The 16,695-nt window shown below is 29.8% G+C and overlaps 1 protein-coding gene across 1 annotated transcript in view; it reads right to left on the reverse strand.

Moving 5' to 3' along the window:
- LOC111621525 overlaps nucleotides 1-16,695 on the reverse strand; it is a 123,106-nt gene that overhangs the window by 88,146 nt on the left and 18,265 nt on the right. The window contains exons 10-13 of the mRNA XM_023363683.1: nucleotides 16,259-16,419; nucleotides 16,035-16,123; nucleotides 12,897-13,040; nucleotides 11,427-11,589 (exon numbers count right to left, since the gene is read on the reverse strand). Of these exons, the coding sequence (XP_023219451.1) occupies nucleotides 11,427-11,589; nucleotides 12,897-13,040; nucleotides 16,035-16,123; nucleotides 16,259-16,419 (557 nt within the window). The remainder of the gene's footprint in view (nucleotides 1-11,426; nucleotides 11,590-12,896; nucleotides 13,041-16,034; nucleotides 16,124-16,258; nucleotides 16,420-16,695) is intronic.

The following is a 16,695-nucleotide window of genomic DNA, read 5'->3' on the forward strand; positions in this document are numbered from 1 at the left end:
TTTGTTTTTTCCCCTTTGTGGACATTATTAGAAACGATTTTTCTATACCCATTATGAGATGCCAAGCCAATAATGGGAGCGAAAGTATAGTCACGGTTCAGCATACCTGGGACTGAGTGCCCATGAAAAATTCCTGAGAACGTTGGATTCCTGGAGGTTGACATCTTTATCGCCTTCAGATCGAGTAAGAGTTATTAAATAAAACACATTTACCTGCACTAAACAATAATTACATACGTATTTGCATATATGTATTACAAGATGGCAAGAAAAGTTTTAGACATTAATTTATATCATAAATAAATTAAATTTTATTATAATAATTTTTTATATATCATTAAACACAGTTTTATTAATTATTTAATGAAACAATATATCCGGATTCTTATCGGGCCACTTTATAGTCCGATAAGAATCCGGATGCACTGCTTTATTATTAACTTACATTTATCAGATTAGTTTTAAATATAGTTATTAACTACTTAATTTAAAACTGAATGTTTAAATTGTTCATAGTTAAAGTAGATAAATATTTCTTCATTAACATTCAGTACAATAAGCTTCGAGAGGTAAAAATGTAAAATTATACGATTATTAGAATATCGACTATAAATGTAACATCTGAATTTTATCACAAATTGATATAGATTGTAATCTCTTGTACAGATTACATGGATTTTTATCGAGCCATTGTATAGTCAGATAAGAATCCGGATCTATCGTTTGATTAAATAATGAATAAAAGTGTATTCAATAATATATAAAAATTTATTAAACTAAAACTTAATTTATTTTTTAAATAAATTAATATCTAAAATTCTTAGTGTCGTTTTCGTATAGATATCATTAGCATCATCATCATTATTATATTTAACCATTAAAAATCAAATGCTTGATAAACATCTTTTAATATTTTCCATTTTCCTTGTTCGATGCTTATTTTCCTTACTATATTGCTCTATCATACTTGGGCTTTTCATGTACTAGTATATATACTATAGTACCGGTACTATAGTAGGTTCTAAATATACTGGTCTAGGATATTTGTAGTTTTCATCTATTGTCTTGTCTTCTAGCAATGTGACTAGCCCAGTATTTTTCAACCTGTGGGTTGCGGTTAGAAGAAAAAGACAAGTGTTTGAAGGTCCTACACTACATTAAAAAAACTACAATTTCAGCGAGAATTACGGCCCACCCCAGAAAATGATAGCGTAAAAAGTGTTGAGTTGATGTGCAAAAAGAAATAAAAAGTAGAAAAGTAGATGCTGAAAATTCAGATCCTAAAAAAGAAAAAAATAAAAGGTCAACAGTTCTCTGTGCCTAATGTTATAATTAAAGGAAGTTTCATACTTTATGTGTGTTAAATTATTGTCGATTCTTCTGAAATTTTCATTTTAATAAACAATAATTTGTCTCAACAGAAATAAAATTAAATACAGTAGTGCCTCGTATAACGTACGCCTCGATTAACGGACTGGCTTCCAACAACAAACTTTCCGTTCGGCAGTAACGTGAGGCGAACAACGGTCTTTCAGCGAACAAGAGCGAATGATGTTTCCACTCTTTTGCCGTTGCCAATGACAATCTGCTATTTTTATAATATATTAGTATTATTAAAATATATTATTAGTATATCTGAAATATAGAGCTCCGGTTGAGATTCGGCTTGCTCCCTTGTTTATTACGTACATCACCTCAGTGCAGGGTATTTACATTTATTCAAGTGTTGTGAAAATCTTGGCTTCTAAATAAACAGAAAGGTGATTTCAATTGAAACAAAGCAAGACATCATCAGAAGGAGTGAAAGTTGACAAAAAGTTCCTTGTCAAATGGGGAGAGGTTCAGGAGTTTACCAACACTCATTATCCAAACAGAGCTGAGGCCAACAGGATCAATGATCTCTACAATGATACCCTTGCCCGTCATTTCCGACAGGTGTTGAAGAAGAGAGAGAAGCAGACATGTTCTTCAAGAAGCCAGCAGGGAAAAAACAAAGGATGGAACAAGAGGAGTTGATCCTGCAAGCTCTGGTAGCCTCTCCTGAATCCGACTCCGATTAAAAACAATAAAAAAAGACCTTCTGCAATGTGTAAAAAGTCTATATCTGTATGAAAGTGTAAAGAAAGTGTTCCTCCACCTCCTCTTCACATCTGACTATCCGGCATAATTGGTGACTGCTCCATTTTCAATTTTCTTATAGTACAGTACGGTTATTTTATGCCGCGGAACGAATTATATGTTTTAACATGTATTTCTATGGGAAAATGCGTTTCGTATAACGGACTTTTCACTTAACGGACGTGCACCTGGAACGGATTATGTACGTTATACGAGACACCACTGTACATAGTTTTTAAAATCACTGATATAGTTTTAATATGGCCTTAGGGGGTCTCCAAAATTTTTTAACTTGTAAAAGGGTCGCGTATTCAAGAAGGTTGAAAAACACTGGTCTAGCCAATTGTCATTTTGAACATTTCATCCTCTTTACGATATCATATACCTTTGTTTGGTCTCAATTCGTTTTTTATCTCTTCTAGTTATGCCCAATATGCCTCTTTCTGTACTCCTTTGTAGTTTCTGTATTGTTTAGCTGTTAGTGTTCAACATTTCTGCTCCACAGGTGAGTGCTGGTAGAAAAACATTGGTTGAATAATTTTCTTTTCACGCACGCGGTGGTAGGTTGCTTTTTAGAATAACTATGCTATTGTGCCAAATGTACTTAGTTCAATTCCAATTCTTCTGATTACTTCATTCATGATATTGTTATCCATAGTTATTTCTTGACCCAGCTAGACATAATTTTGTACTTTTATTTCAGTTATGTTTATTATAATTTTTTTCAGAGTAAATCCATTAAACGTAACTTTCGACTTTTTCAGATTTACTTTCAATCCCATTTTAATGCTTGTCCCAGCTAGTTCTTCCAACTTTTCTTCTAATTTATTGGAATTGTTACTAATGATGAAAATATCATCTGCAAAACGGAGGTGACTCAAAAATTTTCCATTAATTTTAATTCTTTTCTAGCTCTAGTCCAAACTTCTGAAAATTTCCTCAAGTGCAGCAGTGAACAGTTTTGATGATATTGTTTCTCCTTGTCTTATCTCTTTTTCAAGCTTGATCCTTGCCTTTCCTTTATCTAAACAAATGGTTGCCATTGCTTTGTTAAAATTTCCCGATTATATTAACTTATGTTCTTTCTATACCGTTAGATTACAAGGCTTTCCCTACTGCAGATGGAAAAATAGATTTAAAGGACTTCACAAAATCTATAAAGTTAAAAAAAGTGGTAATTTATATTCTTTTTGGCGTTCAATGAGTTCTCTGATCCTTTCGATGTGATCAACTGAGTTAAATTCTCTTTGGAATCTTGCTTGATCTCTTGATTGAGTAGATTCTACTTTAGATTCGAGTCCCTTTGGTAATGTTTTCATAAATCATATATATATATGTAAATATTGCCACGTGCAGGAAAATGTGTACTCTTTGAAGTTTGTGAAAACGGACTGGGACAAATCTCAGAAGAGAACTGTAATATGTAGAAGTTGCCTTTAGATGAGTGATAATAAAGACTGACGGATTGCTGTGACGGTGTAAGGAAATAAATGTGAGGAAATCTTTCACCAGTTGGTTTGTCAGTTATAGATTTAATAACAGTAAATGTGTATTTATTAGATACATATTGATTAGATATTGGATATTCGGGTTCTTGACATTTTTTATTTGGGTTATTTTGAGATTTCAATATCGTTTGGACTTACGACGGATAATGCTTTGACACAGAAACTGCCAAAAATTGTTTAAATATCGAAACAAGTGCGAATAATTTTTTATCTTTCTCGAATTTGTTATATATTTTTCTGAAATAAACCTTTTTGTTTGATGCGTAGAGTTATAATAAATTAATGGCGGTTTATTAACTTCGGTAGTACGACATGGAATGGTTAAGAAAACTATTTCTTTATCATTTGAGAATTAACGGTTTGATGCCCAGTGTTTACGTTTAAAGAAAACTAACAACCGAGTATTGCGAATGTTTATTAGAAATATTGATAAAACTAGGGATTTATTTGACGAATATTGTTAATTAAATAAAAACTAAAAGTCGTTATGTAAAGCGGGAAAAGTTATTTTTAGCTGAAATAAACTTACAATTATTACTTAAAAATTCTAAAGATTTTTGGCCATTAGTTAATAAAGTTAGATCTAAAAAATCTTGTGAAAACATTATATCTCCTTCGGATTGGTTGAAGTATTTAGGGAGTATTTCGCAGGACCTAACACAGTAATTAATTTTGACTTAACTGATATAATTTACACTTTGTGTGAGACACGAGTTCAAAAACATAATCAAATAACTAGGGTATGATCTTACCATCTAAATTATGAAAAAGCTTTTGACTCATCTGATTTTCATTTCACAGTATATTAACTGAACACTTGTGTAAAGATCACAAAAACAAAAGTGTATTATGCACATCCACCATAAACAGATAACACTATCGCCAACACGTTCTAGCGAACGGTCAAAGAAATATTTAACAGGCCCATCTCACCCGGAATTACCCCATGTTAAATTTGAAATTTTTGTTCGTTTCAGTAAACTGTTACTTTTTAACTGTTAGCAGAAAAATTTCGATTATAAGGAGAACAACATTTCTGGAAATGTTGTAGGAGACTAGTTTTATCTTAAATTTACAAAAGAATGTTTGGTAAGTGAATTATTCTTTGATATTTCAATAAATTAAGAACTGGAAATATATTTAAACACAGGATAATTTTTTTACTGTGTTGTGAGCTTCAATTTCCTTATCCGTTTGAATATTAATCATTCTTAGCTTTTGCTGTGAAATTCTGGACACATCACATTAAACACGATGAGTATTCAATAATTAATTATTGTCGATTGCAGAAGCAAAATAATAATATATGTAACTTATAGATAGTGTTAGTTGTACATATCCTGAATTTCTTTCATATTCTTTAGGTCCAAAAAGAGGTACGACAAAATAATCTATATACGGTATCACAAAGTTACTATTTAAGATGCCATCAAAATATTGTCAATATGAGAAAGATACATTTCAAAACCACCAGGATGGCGAATGAAAATGTTCAATATAAAAGGCATCTAAAGCAACGGTCGGCAACCGGTGGTCCGCGAGAAAATTTGGGTGGTCCGTGGAGAAATTTGAACATTGTTTAACCGAAGGTTACGCGAAGTATTACGAAAGAAATGCAAAATGCTTAGTTACTTTTTACACTCATTGGGATTTTTTATTCGAATCTAAAAACCAAAAACAGAGTGACTGTTATCAATAAATAATGAACAATAAACAATATTGTGAGTGCGATCGTACTCCTTCGTGGAAAAGAGGGAAGAATCCATAAACTTGTTTCAAACGAGCAGCAATAAACTTAAAGCTTGCATTCATTTGTTATAATTAAACATGCGAGTTTCATATTAATATAGTAAAATTGAACTTTTGTGATCATTATCCTACAGATTTTGTATCGTTTAAACAAATTGATGATAATAGTCAGCGGGATTCAAGATTGTAACTTTAGTGGTCCGTGAGATGAGAAAGGTTGCCGACCGCTGATCTAAAGAGTGTGTGGTCAGAATTTTAGTGAAAATATTTTTAAAAAGAAGCACAATATCTGTAGTTTCTGTTTGGTTTGGTACTACACGAAATACTAGATATCGTAGGAAGAAGGGGATGATGTGCTAGCGATTCAGATGAAGATTGAAGTTATTTTGTGTACTCACTACGCGTGTATGTCGCAGATAAAAAAATATAATAGAAAATATTATATGTACTGCAATAAAAATTAATTCAATTACCGATATGTAGACTGAAGTATCCTCTTACGAAATTACGCATGATATCACGAAATAACCACATAGGAAATATACCTTTCGTAACGATTTTGCTGAGTTCAATAGAGAGTTCCATCAAGGAGAGTCTCTGAGTTCTATCCTTTTCATTTTGTTCTTGAATGATCTTAGTTAATTCAGCTTCTGCGTTTAGGGAAAAACTTAATCTTATTTGGAAATATTGTCAAGATAATCAACTGATAATTAATTTGGAAAAGTCTAAGCTTATGATTTTCCGAAGAGGTGGTAAACTTTAATATTGCAAATATCTAGGCATTTATTTTCTTCACAGGTTACATTAAAAAAAATTAAATAAATGTGCATTTGATACCAGAGCTAAAATTTCTAATGCTATTAAACAATTTATTGAAATAAAAGCGTCTTCATTAAACAATTATTTTAGATTATTCAACTCCTTGATTGGACCAAGATTTTTAATGTTTTTCTGAGTGGTGGTGTTCTCTTGGTGGATAATTTGAAAGACTACAGTTGTTTTACTTTAAGCAGGCTTTTCATATTAATAGATTTGGCTTAGGACCTATACTGAGAATGGAATTGGGATCTTCATTGATTATAAATTTGTTTCGTTTTTGGAGGAAACTTACTGCTTTACCGAGAAAAGACTATAAACAATTGATTTATAGTATATAAATCAATAAAAAAATAATTCTGCGGCTTAATAATAATTCTTTTGAAATGTCCTTTTCTAGCTATTTGTAGTCTTCAAGTGAGATTTTTTTTCTTTTGGAAAACCTTTAAAATGCAGCTTTTTATTAACAAATCGAACGTTTTCGACCATTTGAATGATCGAAAACGTTCCATTAGTTAATCAAAATCTGCATTTTAAAAGTTTTTTTATCGATGTTTAATTAAATCTCGTTTGTGAAAAACACGTTATATCAAATAATAAAGCTATATTGATATGATATATAGATAAATAAGTTTTACCAATTTACCAATCTCGATTATGTTGCTTTACAAAATACAATTAATAATAAATTTGACAAATATATATTATATTTATAAATTTAGTAATTTATTTGACATCGATGATATTGTTTTTAGTCATTTATTTGCATTTTTCTATTATATATGCTATTTCTTCAAAATATATTATATAAACATAATTAGCCTTATTATAGCCCGATATTTAGGCGATCGTTTGGTGATTTATTATATAAACAATCAATATATATATATATATAATTTACAATAGCAATTATAATTATTTTGCAACCATGCAACTATTTATATGTATTATCAAAACAATTTTGTTTGGCGAACAAGTAACAAATGTTCTGGAGATGAATTTATACATACGCTTGCAAACTTAAGGACGGACGACATTTGTACATAAATTGTAGAATTGTGAATGAAGACAAATATGGGAAGAACTGTATCGCTGTTCGACGTCTAACGCAGGTAAAACACAAGTTGTACGTTTTCACAAATCAATGCAGTAAATGTAAGTCTTTAGTAAAAAAAGATATATAAAGGTAGATAGATTAAGAATGGGTGGAAAGTGTTTACCAGTAACCAGGTAGCTAGTCCTGTCAGTATAGAATATGTCCACCTCGAACCGTAACGCAGCAGTCACAACGTTATGGCAGATTCGTCATCGACTGGTTCGGTGACAATTTCTATTACTACTAGCAATTGTCTCGTCCACAAGTTTTGGACACGTGTATTAGCATACACAACTATACAAGAGAAACTTTAAAGAAAGATAATTATTTCCAAAATTTCTAATATGCCACAATAAGCATTATACACAAGTCCTTACTTAACGTCATTGAGGAAAGATACAAGTAGGCTACATTTGTAGTCATTTGCAATTATGATTGTTAGATGTCTTTATAAACACTAAAGTTGATTACACGAGATGGGAAATAAATTCTGGAAGTTCCAAGCACGATTCAAATTAGAATAATATTAACCGAATTATAAAGACTTATTGATATATTAAATTGTTTATATGATTCAAGCCTATGGAAAAATTCATTTCGTTACACTTCGTTTCGCTTAACGTCGCAGCTTCCAAGAACCTATCGACATTAGTGACGAATACTGTATTGTAATATTTAAAATTTTAAAATAGAATAACAACAATTTGCGAAACAGTTTGTGACAGTTTTTAGAGTCTGTTTTAAAAATAATTTTGAAAATTGTTAATTATTTTTTAGGGAGTATTTCGCAGGACCTAACACAGTAATTAATTTTGACTTAACTGATATAATTTACACTTTGTGTGAGACACGAGTTCAAAAACATAATCAAATAACTAGGGTATGATCTTACCATCTAAATTATGAAAAAGCTTTTGACTCATCTGATTTTCACATCACAGTATANCTTCGACTCTAATATCGCGAAAGATATAGACGAGGCACATTTTTAATGTCATAAAAGCAAATCTCATTCCAATACAGTTTCTTGGACCTTCCCCAAAAGGAAGATAAGCATATTGTGGTATAGAATTTTTGTTCTATGGCATAAATCTAAAAAGAAGATTTCAATTACAATCAAATATTATAACAAATTGACAAATGAAACTACTAACAAGTAATCCATTATTTTATGTGTCCTGAAACTTGCATTTACACCATATTATGGACGTTCACAATATAGAACAATATAGAAAACTGAAATAACTATATCAATATAGAAAGTATAGCAAATAAAACTTTTCTTTTGTGCAGTTTTCTATATTGATCTGTTCCTTTTTTCTTTGATTTCTATGAAAGAATACTGCAAATTAACTATGAACACTAGGTTTGCGGAAATATGAAATCTGTGTTTACGATAATTGCAAATATATAAAATAATAAATTTGATATTAATGTAATAAGTTGTTGGTAAATCATTTAATATGGTTAAATTTATATTGTAGCAATTCATATTAAAAGAGTAATAAGATAAAATCCAGTAGGAAATTATTTTCTAGAATATAAAATATTTTCTTGTTAGTACTTTCCCGGTTGTTATATATAACAGAGGGAAAGTATGACGATCGGTCAAAACAAACACTCATAAGATTTTTACATTTTTAGATTCAGAGGATCTTGAAACATCGAGAAATCAAAACGGGATTCTCTTCTTTATGTATGGATGTTAGTGTGTGAGGGGAATTTTTTGTTCACCCCCTTTAAACTTCTTTTAAACTCCTGTGCTTTTTACCGAAAATTTCTGAAATTTTGTAGGGAGGTTTGTGTGTCAAGGGGATTGATGCTATTAAAATTTTATGGTTAAAGGTCGAAAGATAGGGAGATAAAGGGAGGCCGTGTGTTATATCTCGAGTGGATTCGGACTTAATGAAGATTTTATTGTTATTCGCATTTCCAATTTTATATGAAACTCGTTTCCACTCTTGAAATTAAGCTGTTTTTCATTTTAAATACTTGATGATATAAAAATATTTTAATAAAATATCGTAACAGATGCTGTCATCACAATTTTAATTTTTTTGCCGGAAAAGTTACAAAACTCATAGCTGGATTTTTTATTAAAGGAACCGGCCATTTAAAAATTAAATTTTCTGTCAATTCTTAAATATTTATATTTCTTTGTTGTATCATAAGTTTATTTATTTTGAATGACCAAAAATTCTATAAATTTTAATTTGATCATTTAAAGAAGGTATCATGAATTCGTAATAATTGGAAAAAAATTGTTTTGTAATTTATAGATATAAATCATCAATGAATTAACATATAGAATAATTTTATAAAAAAAGTGATTATTATGTAACAATTTTTATAAATTTAATTATTTATAAATAAAAATAAGGTAATTAATTAAAGATAACCTGTCAGGATCAAACTTCTCCGGATTTGGGAAAAATTCTTTATCACGATGCATCGCATAAACTGGAATTATTACATTCATTCCTTTGGGGATTTTGATCCCTAGCTCTGGTAACTCATATTCTTCAGTACATTCTCTCACTAATCTGTAAACATTAAAAGCAAAATTAATTATATATAATAAATTATTCAGTTCTAAAGGAATAAACCAAAGTTATGACTACTTAATTTCATTGTACTTTATGAAATAACCATTGAAATGATGAAAACCGAGCTATAAATTCTTCCAGTAAAATAGGTGATATCGTTTAATTTATGAATTATGTTATAGACTAAGTATTCAGATAATAACTATTAAAAATAAAAATGAAAAAAGTTATTTTTAATAGAATAGTGCAGGAATTCCCAACGTTTTCATGTATCGTTCCATTAAAAAAATTTTTTTCCATTTATCCACTTCAATATTATATATTAGATATGCAACATTTCTTCTGTATAATTTTTAAAAACAGTCTTTCTAAATTTATTGTAGAAAGAACAAATATATAACATTTTAAAATATTTTAAAATAAACTTTTTATATTAATAATAATTTTTATTGACCATCTCTCAAACTTTTATTGATATCTAAAGGATAAACATCAACCTCGTTTGGGCAGCTCTGATGTGGAATGATCAAAAACTTACTGTTTTTGACTTTTGTACACAAAAACATTGTAGTCTATCCAATCAGTACAACTACATACAGTGGTACCTCAGGATACGAAATTAATCCGTTCCGAAACAGATCGTATCATGAAAATGTCGTAAGGTGAATCATTTTTCCCCATACGATTACACGTAAAACCAAATAATTCGTTCCAACACGAAAAACACACTCAAATTAAAGCTAAGTAGTACATTAAAAAAATAATAAGTATAGTAAGGAAAACACTGAAGAATGCGTTTTGTAGTTCTAAATATATAAATAACCATAATAGAATAATAATTGATTAAAAAAATGCAGTTTCATTTGCACTTTACTTCCGAGGATAGACGACGGTGAAGGTGTAAGCTGGTGGCGAAAAAGAGGGAGAAGGGAAATGATACTAAAACTTAACTTACATAGCATAATGTAACAATAAGTTATAAATAACTTAACACTAATTTTTTAATCTTTTCTGTTTCATATATATATTTTTAAAATTTTTTATTCACTGCTTTTTTGCTTTCTTTCCTTCACTTTCACCAGCTCTTTCACTGGATAGAGGTCGCTTGGTAAAATATATATCCAAAGAGGTTTGGCTTTGCCTATTTTTTAAACTGTTTCTAAAATGACTTAGGCAAATGTCATTACTCCGAGCAGCAATACGGCCAGTGTAAACCTTTTTGGGATGTTTCTTTTCAATAAAATCAGTCACTTTCCGATAATACCTCGAGATTTCCTTTGTCGAGCGAGATCCTTCCATGACGAAGCAAACGCGCGGTCCGAGACCAATGAACAGATGTGAATAAAAAATGGCGATGCAAACTAATGTAACGTCGTGTGGTGAGTTTTTGTTCGTATCGTGGAGCAAAAATATGTTCGAATTTCGTGTCGTATCCTGAAAATTTCGTATGCTGGGGCGTTCGTATCCTGAGGTACCACTAACGTTATATTTGTAATGTAGTTGCATAATATTTGTAGAATATATAAAAAGTGGTTATTCTTTANTAATTCCATTAATGACAAATTTCGTAAACGTTAAAAAATAAATTATTACTTTTGTTTCTTCTGTTGCTTCGACTCTAATATCGCGAAAGATATAGACGAGGCACATTTTTAATGTCATAAAAGCAAATCTCATTCCAATACAGTTTCTTGGACCTTCCCCAAAAGGAAGATAAGCATATTGTGGTATAGAATTTTTGTTCTCTGGCATAAATCTAAAAAGAAGATTTCAATTACAATCAAATATTATAACAAATTGACAAATGAAACTACTAACAAGTAATCCATTATTTTATGTGTCCTGAAACTTGCATTTACACCATATTATGGACGTTCACAATATAGAACAATATAGAAAACTGAAATAACTATATCAATATAGAAAGTATAGCAAATAAAACTTTTCTTTTGTGCAGTTTTCTATATTGATCTGTTCCTTTTTTCTTTGATTTCTATGAAAGAATACTGCAAATTAACTATGAACACTAGGTTTGCGGAAATATGAAATCTGTGTTTACAATAATTGCAAATATATAAAATAATAAATTTGATATTAATGTAATAAGTTGTTGGTAAATCATTTAATATGGTTAAATTTATATTGTAGCAATTCATATTAAAAGAGTAATAAGATAAAATCCAGTAGGAAATTATTTTCTAGAATATAAAATATTTTCTTGTTAGTACTTTCCCGGTTGTTATATATAACAGAGGGAAAGTATGACGATCGGTCAAAACAAACACTCATAAGATTTTTACATTTTTAGATTCAGAGGATCTTGAAACATCGAGAAATCAAAACGGGATTCTCTTCTTTATGTATGGATGTTAGTGTGTGAGGGGAATTTTTTGTTCACCCCCTTTAAACTTCTTTTAAACTCCTGTGCTTTTTACCGAAAATTTCTGAAATTTTGTAGGGAGGTTTGTGTGTCAAGGGGATTGATGCTATTAAAATTTTATGGTTAAAGGTCGAAAGATAGGGAGATAAAGGGAGGCCGTGTGTTATATCTCGAGTGGATTCGGACTTAATGAAGATTTTATTGTTATTCGCATTTCCAATTTTATATGAAACTCGTTTCCACTCTTGAAATTAAGCTGTTTTTCATTTTAAATACTTGATGATATAAAAATATTTTAATAAAATATCGTAACAGATGCTGTCATCACAATTTTAATTTTTTTGCCGGAAAAGTTACAAAACTCATAGCTGGATTTTTTATTAAAGGAACCGGCCATTTAAAAATTAAATTTTCTGTCAATTCTTAAATATTTATATTTCTTTGTTGTATCATAAGTTTATTTATTTTGAATGACCAAAAATTCTATAAATTTTAATTTGATCATTTAAAGAAGGTATCATGAATTCGTAATAATTGGAAAAAAATTGTTTTGTAATTTATAGATATAAATCATCAATGAATTAACATATAGAATAATTTTATAAAAAAAGTGATTATTATGTAACAATTTTTATAAATTTAATTATTTATAAATAAAAATAAGGTAATTAATTAAAGATAACCTGTCAGGATCAAACTTCTCCGGATTTGGGAAAAATTCTTTATCACGATGCATCGCATAAACTGGAATTATTACATTCATTCCTTTGGGGATTTTGATCCCTAGCTCTGGTAACTCATATTCTTCAGTACATTCTCTCACTAATCTGTAAACATTAAAAGCAAAATTAATTATATATAATAAATTATTCAGTTCTAAAGGAATAAACCAAAGTTATGACTACTTAATTTCATTGTACTTTATGAAATAACCATTGAAATGATGAAAACCGAGCTATAAATTCTTCCAGTAAAATAGGTGATATCGTTTAATTTATGAATTATGTTATAGACTAAGTATTCAGATAATAACTATTAAAAATAAAAATGAAAAAAGTTATTTTTAATAGAATAGTGCAGGAATTCCCAACGTTTTCATGTATCGTTCCATTAAAAAAATTTTTTTCCATTTATCCACTTCAATATTATATATTAGATATGCAACATTTCTTCTGTATAATTTTTAAAAACAGGGTCTTTCTAAATTTATTGTAGAAAGAACAAATATATAACATTTTAAAATATTTTAAAATAAACTTTTTATATTCATAATAATTTTTATTGACCATCTCTCAAACTTTTATTGATATCTAAAGGATAAACATCAACCTCGTTTGGGCAGCTCTGATGTGGAATGATCAAAAACTTACTGTTTTTGACTTTTGTACACAAAAACATTGTAGTCTATCCAATCAGTACAACTACATACAGTGGTACCTCAGGATACGAAATTAATCCGTTCCGAAACAGATCGTATCATGAAAATGTCGTAAGGTGAATCATTTTTCCCCATACGATTACACGTAAAACCAAATAATTCGTTCCAACACGAAAAACACACTCAAATTAAAGCTAAGTAGTACATTAAAAAAATAATAAGTATAGTAAGGAAAACACTGAAGAATGCGTTTTGTAGTTCTAAATATATAAATAACCATAATAGAATAATAATTGATTAAAAAAATGCAGTTTCATTCGCACTTTACTTCCGAGGATAGACGACGGTGAAGGTGTAAGCTGGTGGCGAAAAAGAGGGAGAAGGGAAATGATACTAAAACTTAACTTACATAGCATAATGTAACAATAAGTTATAAATAACTTAACACTAATTTTTTAATCTTTTCTGTTTCATATATATATTTTTAAAATTTTTTATTCACTGCTTTTTTGCTTTCTTTCCTTCACTTTCACCAGCTCTTTCACTGGATAGAGGTCGCTTGGTAAAATATATATCCAAAGAGGTTTGGCTTTGCCTATTTTTTAAACTGTTTCTAAAATGACTTAGGCAAATGTCATTACTCCGAGCAGCAATACGGCCAGTGTAAACCTTTTTGGGATGTTTCTTTTCAATAAAATCAGTCACTTTCCGATAATACCTCGAGATTTCCTTTGTCGAGCGAGATCCTTCCATGACGAAGCAAACGCGCGGTCCGAGACCAATGAACAGATGTGAATAAAAAATGGCGATGCAAACTAATGTAACGTCGTGTGGTGAGTTTTTGTTCGTATCGTGGAGCAAAAATATGTTCGAATTTCGTGTCGTATCCTGAAAATTTCGTATGCTGGGGCGTTCGTATCCTGAGGTACCACTAACGTTATATTTGTAATGTAGTTGCATAATATTTGTAGAATATATAAAAAGTGGTTATTCTTTATATATTCTAAAATTTGTTGTTATTTCATTAAATTATTATATTTATTATAAAATAGAAAAATGCAAAATTATAATTACATTAATAATTATTCATGGTATAATTTATATACAGTAGATCCCCCTATAAAACCGTTTCCTATAGTTATGATTCCTATAAAAATTGTGGCAGTATCCGTAAACAACGGTAAAAATAACTCCTATAATCCGTAAAACGTCATCGGGCAGCCGAACTACTTTCCCGCCATCCATAGCGCCACGCTTCGGACGTTTAGGCGGATAAATTGAGTTTAGTATCGTCTGTTCATATAATTATATATAAATTAGGTACTGTACATATAATTATATATTAATTATATATAAATTAGGTACTGTACATATAATTATATATTAACTTAATTTATTGTAACTTTATTATAATTATATATATACTTTCCGCCGTCCAGCGCCACGCTACGGAGAGTTTAGGCGAGTAAGTTGAGTTTACTATCGTCTGTACAGTATGTAAATTAGGTACCGTAAGTCTAATACAGTACTGTAATTTTATACATTTCTTGTGAAAGAAACATTTCTTATTTAACGGCCATAAAAATTATTTATATTAAGGATGTCTCCAAAGGTCAACGAAGTTTTCGCAGAAAAATAATATCAGAAATCGCGGCCGCGGTTTGATGCGCTGTTCCGCGACGAAACCAAGCTTTAGCAACGGGCGTAGTCGAACGGTACACACTCGGTAAGCAATCCTACAATTTTTTGTTTATAACGTAGTTTATACGGATTATTTTCAAAAAAATATACGTATTTTGAAAATGTTGAGTCGAATTAGTCTAGAATCGATTAATTTTATGAAAGAAAACCTTTCAAACAGCCGTAGTCCGTAAACTATGATTCCTACAAAATTGATTCATAAAGAACGGAACGTATCTACCGTCTTATAGGGGGATCTACTGTATATATTTTCAATCTTTATTCCCCACTGGCACTAAGGCGGCCACTTTCTGATGCACATCGTGAATTCGGCCAGCCTCACAACTGGGGCCCAGATTACTGAGGAACTCCCTGACATATTCAATGAATAGTCAATCACTAGAATTGACTATTGTTTTATTAAAATATGTGATTTAATCTTTTATATAAAATAAACCACTAAAATTCTTTTATTCTTTATAACCACTTTTCTTTAAATTAGGAATTAAAATTACATACATTTTACAGAATTTTTTCATATGTGTTGGATGATTACAATCTAATTCTATGTCATGCCCAAGAACAATCAAATTTCTATTTAAACATAAATGGAAATAATTTAAAATGATAAAAAGAAACGTAATAATGTTAGCACACCCTCTAAGAGCTATAGATTAAAGTATAATTGCATTTAAGCAAATATTATATTTGAAAATATAAAAATGTAGCACTATGATTTGTATATAAACATAAAAGACCTTACTGTATTGCAACTGAATTTAGCCTGAGAGTCTCATTTATAACAGCATCTAAGTAGATAGTCTTAGATAGTACATCAAAATTTATATCTTCCTGAATAATGAAAAATATAACATCATTTTGTTTGTAAATCAATAAAGCATCAAATAAATTTTAATAAATAAAATTGCAATATCTATTAATATAAATTATATCTTAAATATAAAACAAATTTGAACTTGAACACACGTTGTTACTCCAAACGTCGTCTACTTCCTGAATGAATTTATCTTGACATTCTGGATTTAAAGCTAAGTGATATAACACAAACGATAACGTATTGGTTGTTGTGTCACTTCCACCAAAAAGTATCATTGCACACTGAGCCATCATTTCTTCCGAGCTCATTGCTGAAATTATACAATTTTATATTAAACTACAACAAAATTTAAGACAATATTTATTCTCTATGTATTTGTAATAATTAAATTTTGTTAAATAGATATTTCGACTAAAATATGCAGTTTCATTCTGATTAAAACTAGGTAAGTTGAAAATGCTTTCGAGTAAAATACTTTCTAATACTAGGACTATTAATTGTGAAGTAAAGTAATATATAGACCTAATTCATGATAGTCGGTTGTTATACGGCTCACTGTAACCTGTTTAGTTATACACGAGATCTC

Source organism: Centruroides sculpturatus, unplaced genomic scaffold (assembly GCF_000671375.1).
Source record: "Centruroides sculpturatus isolate CEXI.00-Female unplaced genomic scaffold, Cexi_2.0 scaffold222, whole genome shotgun sequence".
In the NCBI taxonomy this organism is placed as follows: Eukaryota; Metazoa; Arthropoda; class Arachnida; order Scorpiones; family Buthidae; genus Centruroides; species Centruroides sculpturatus.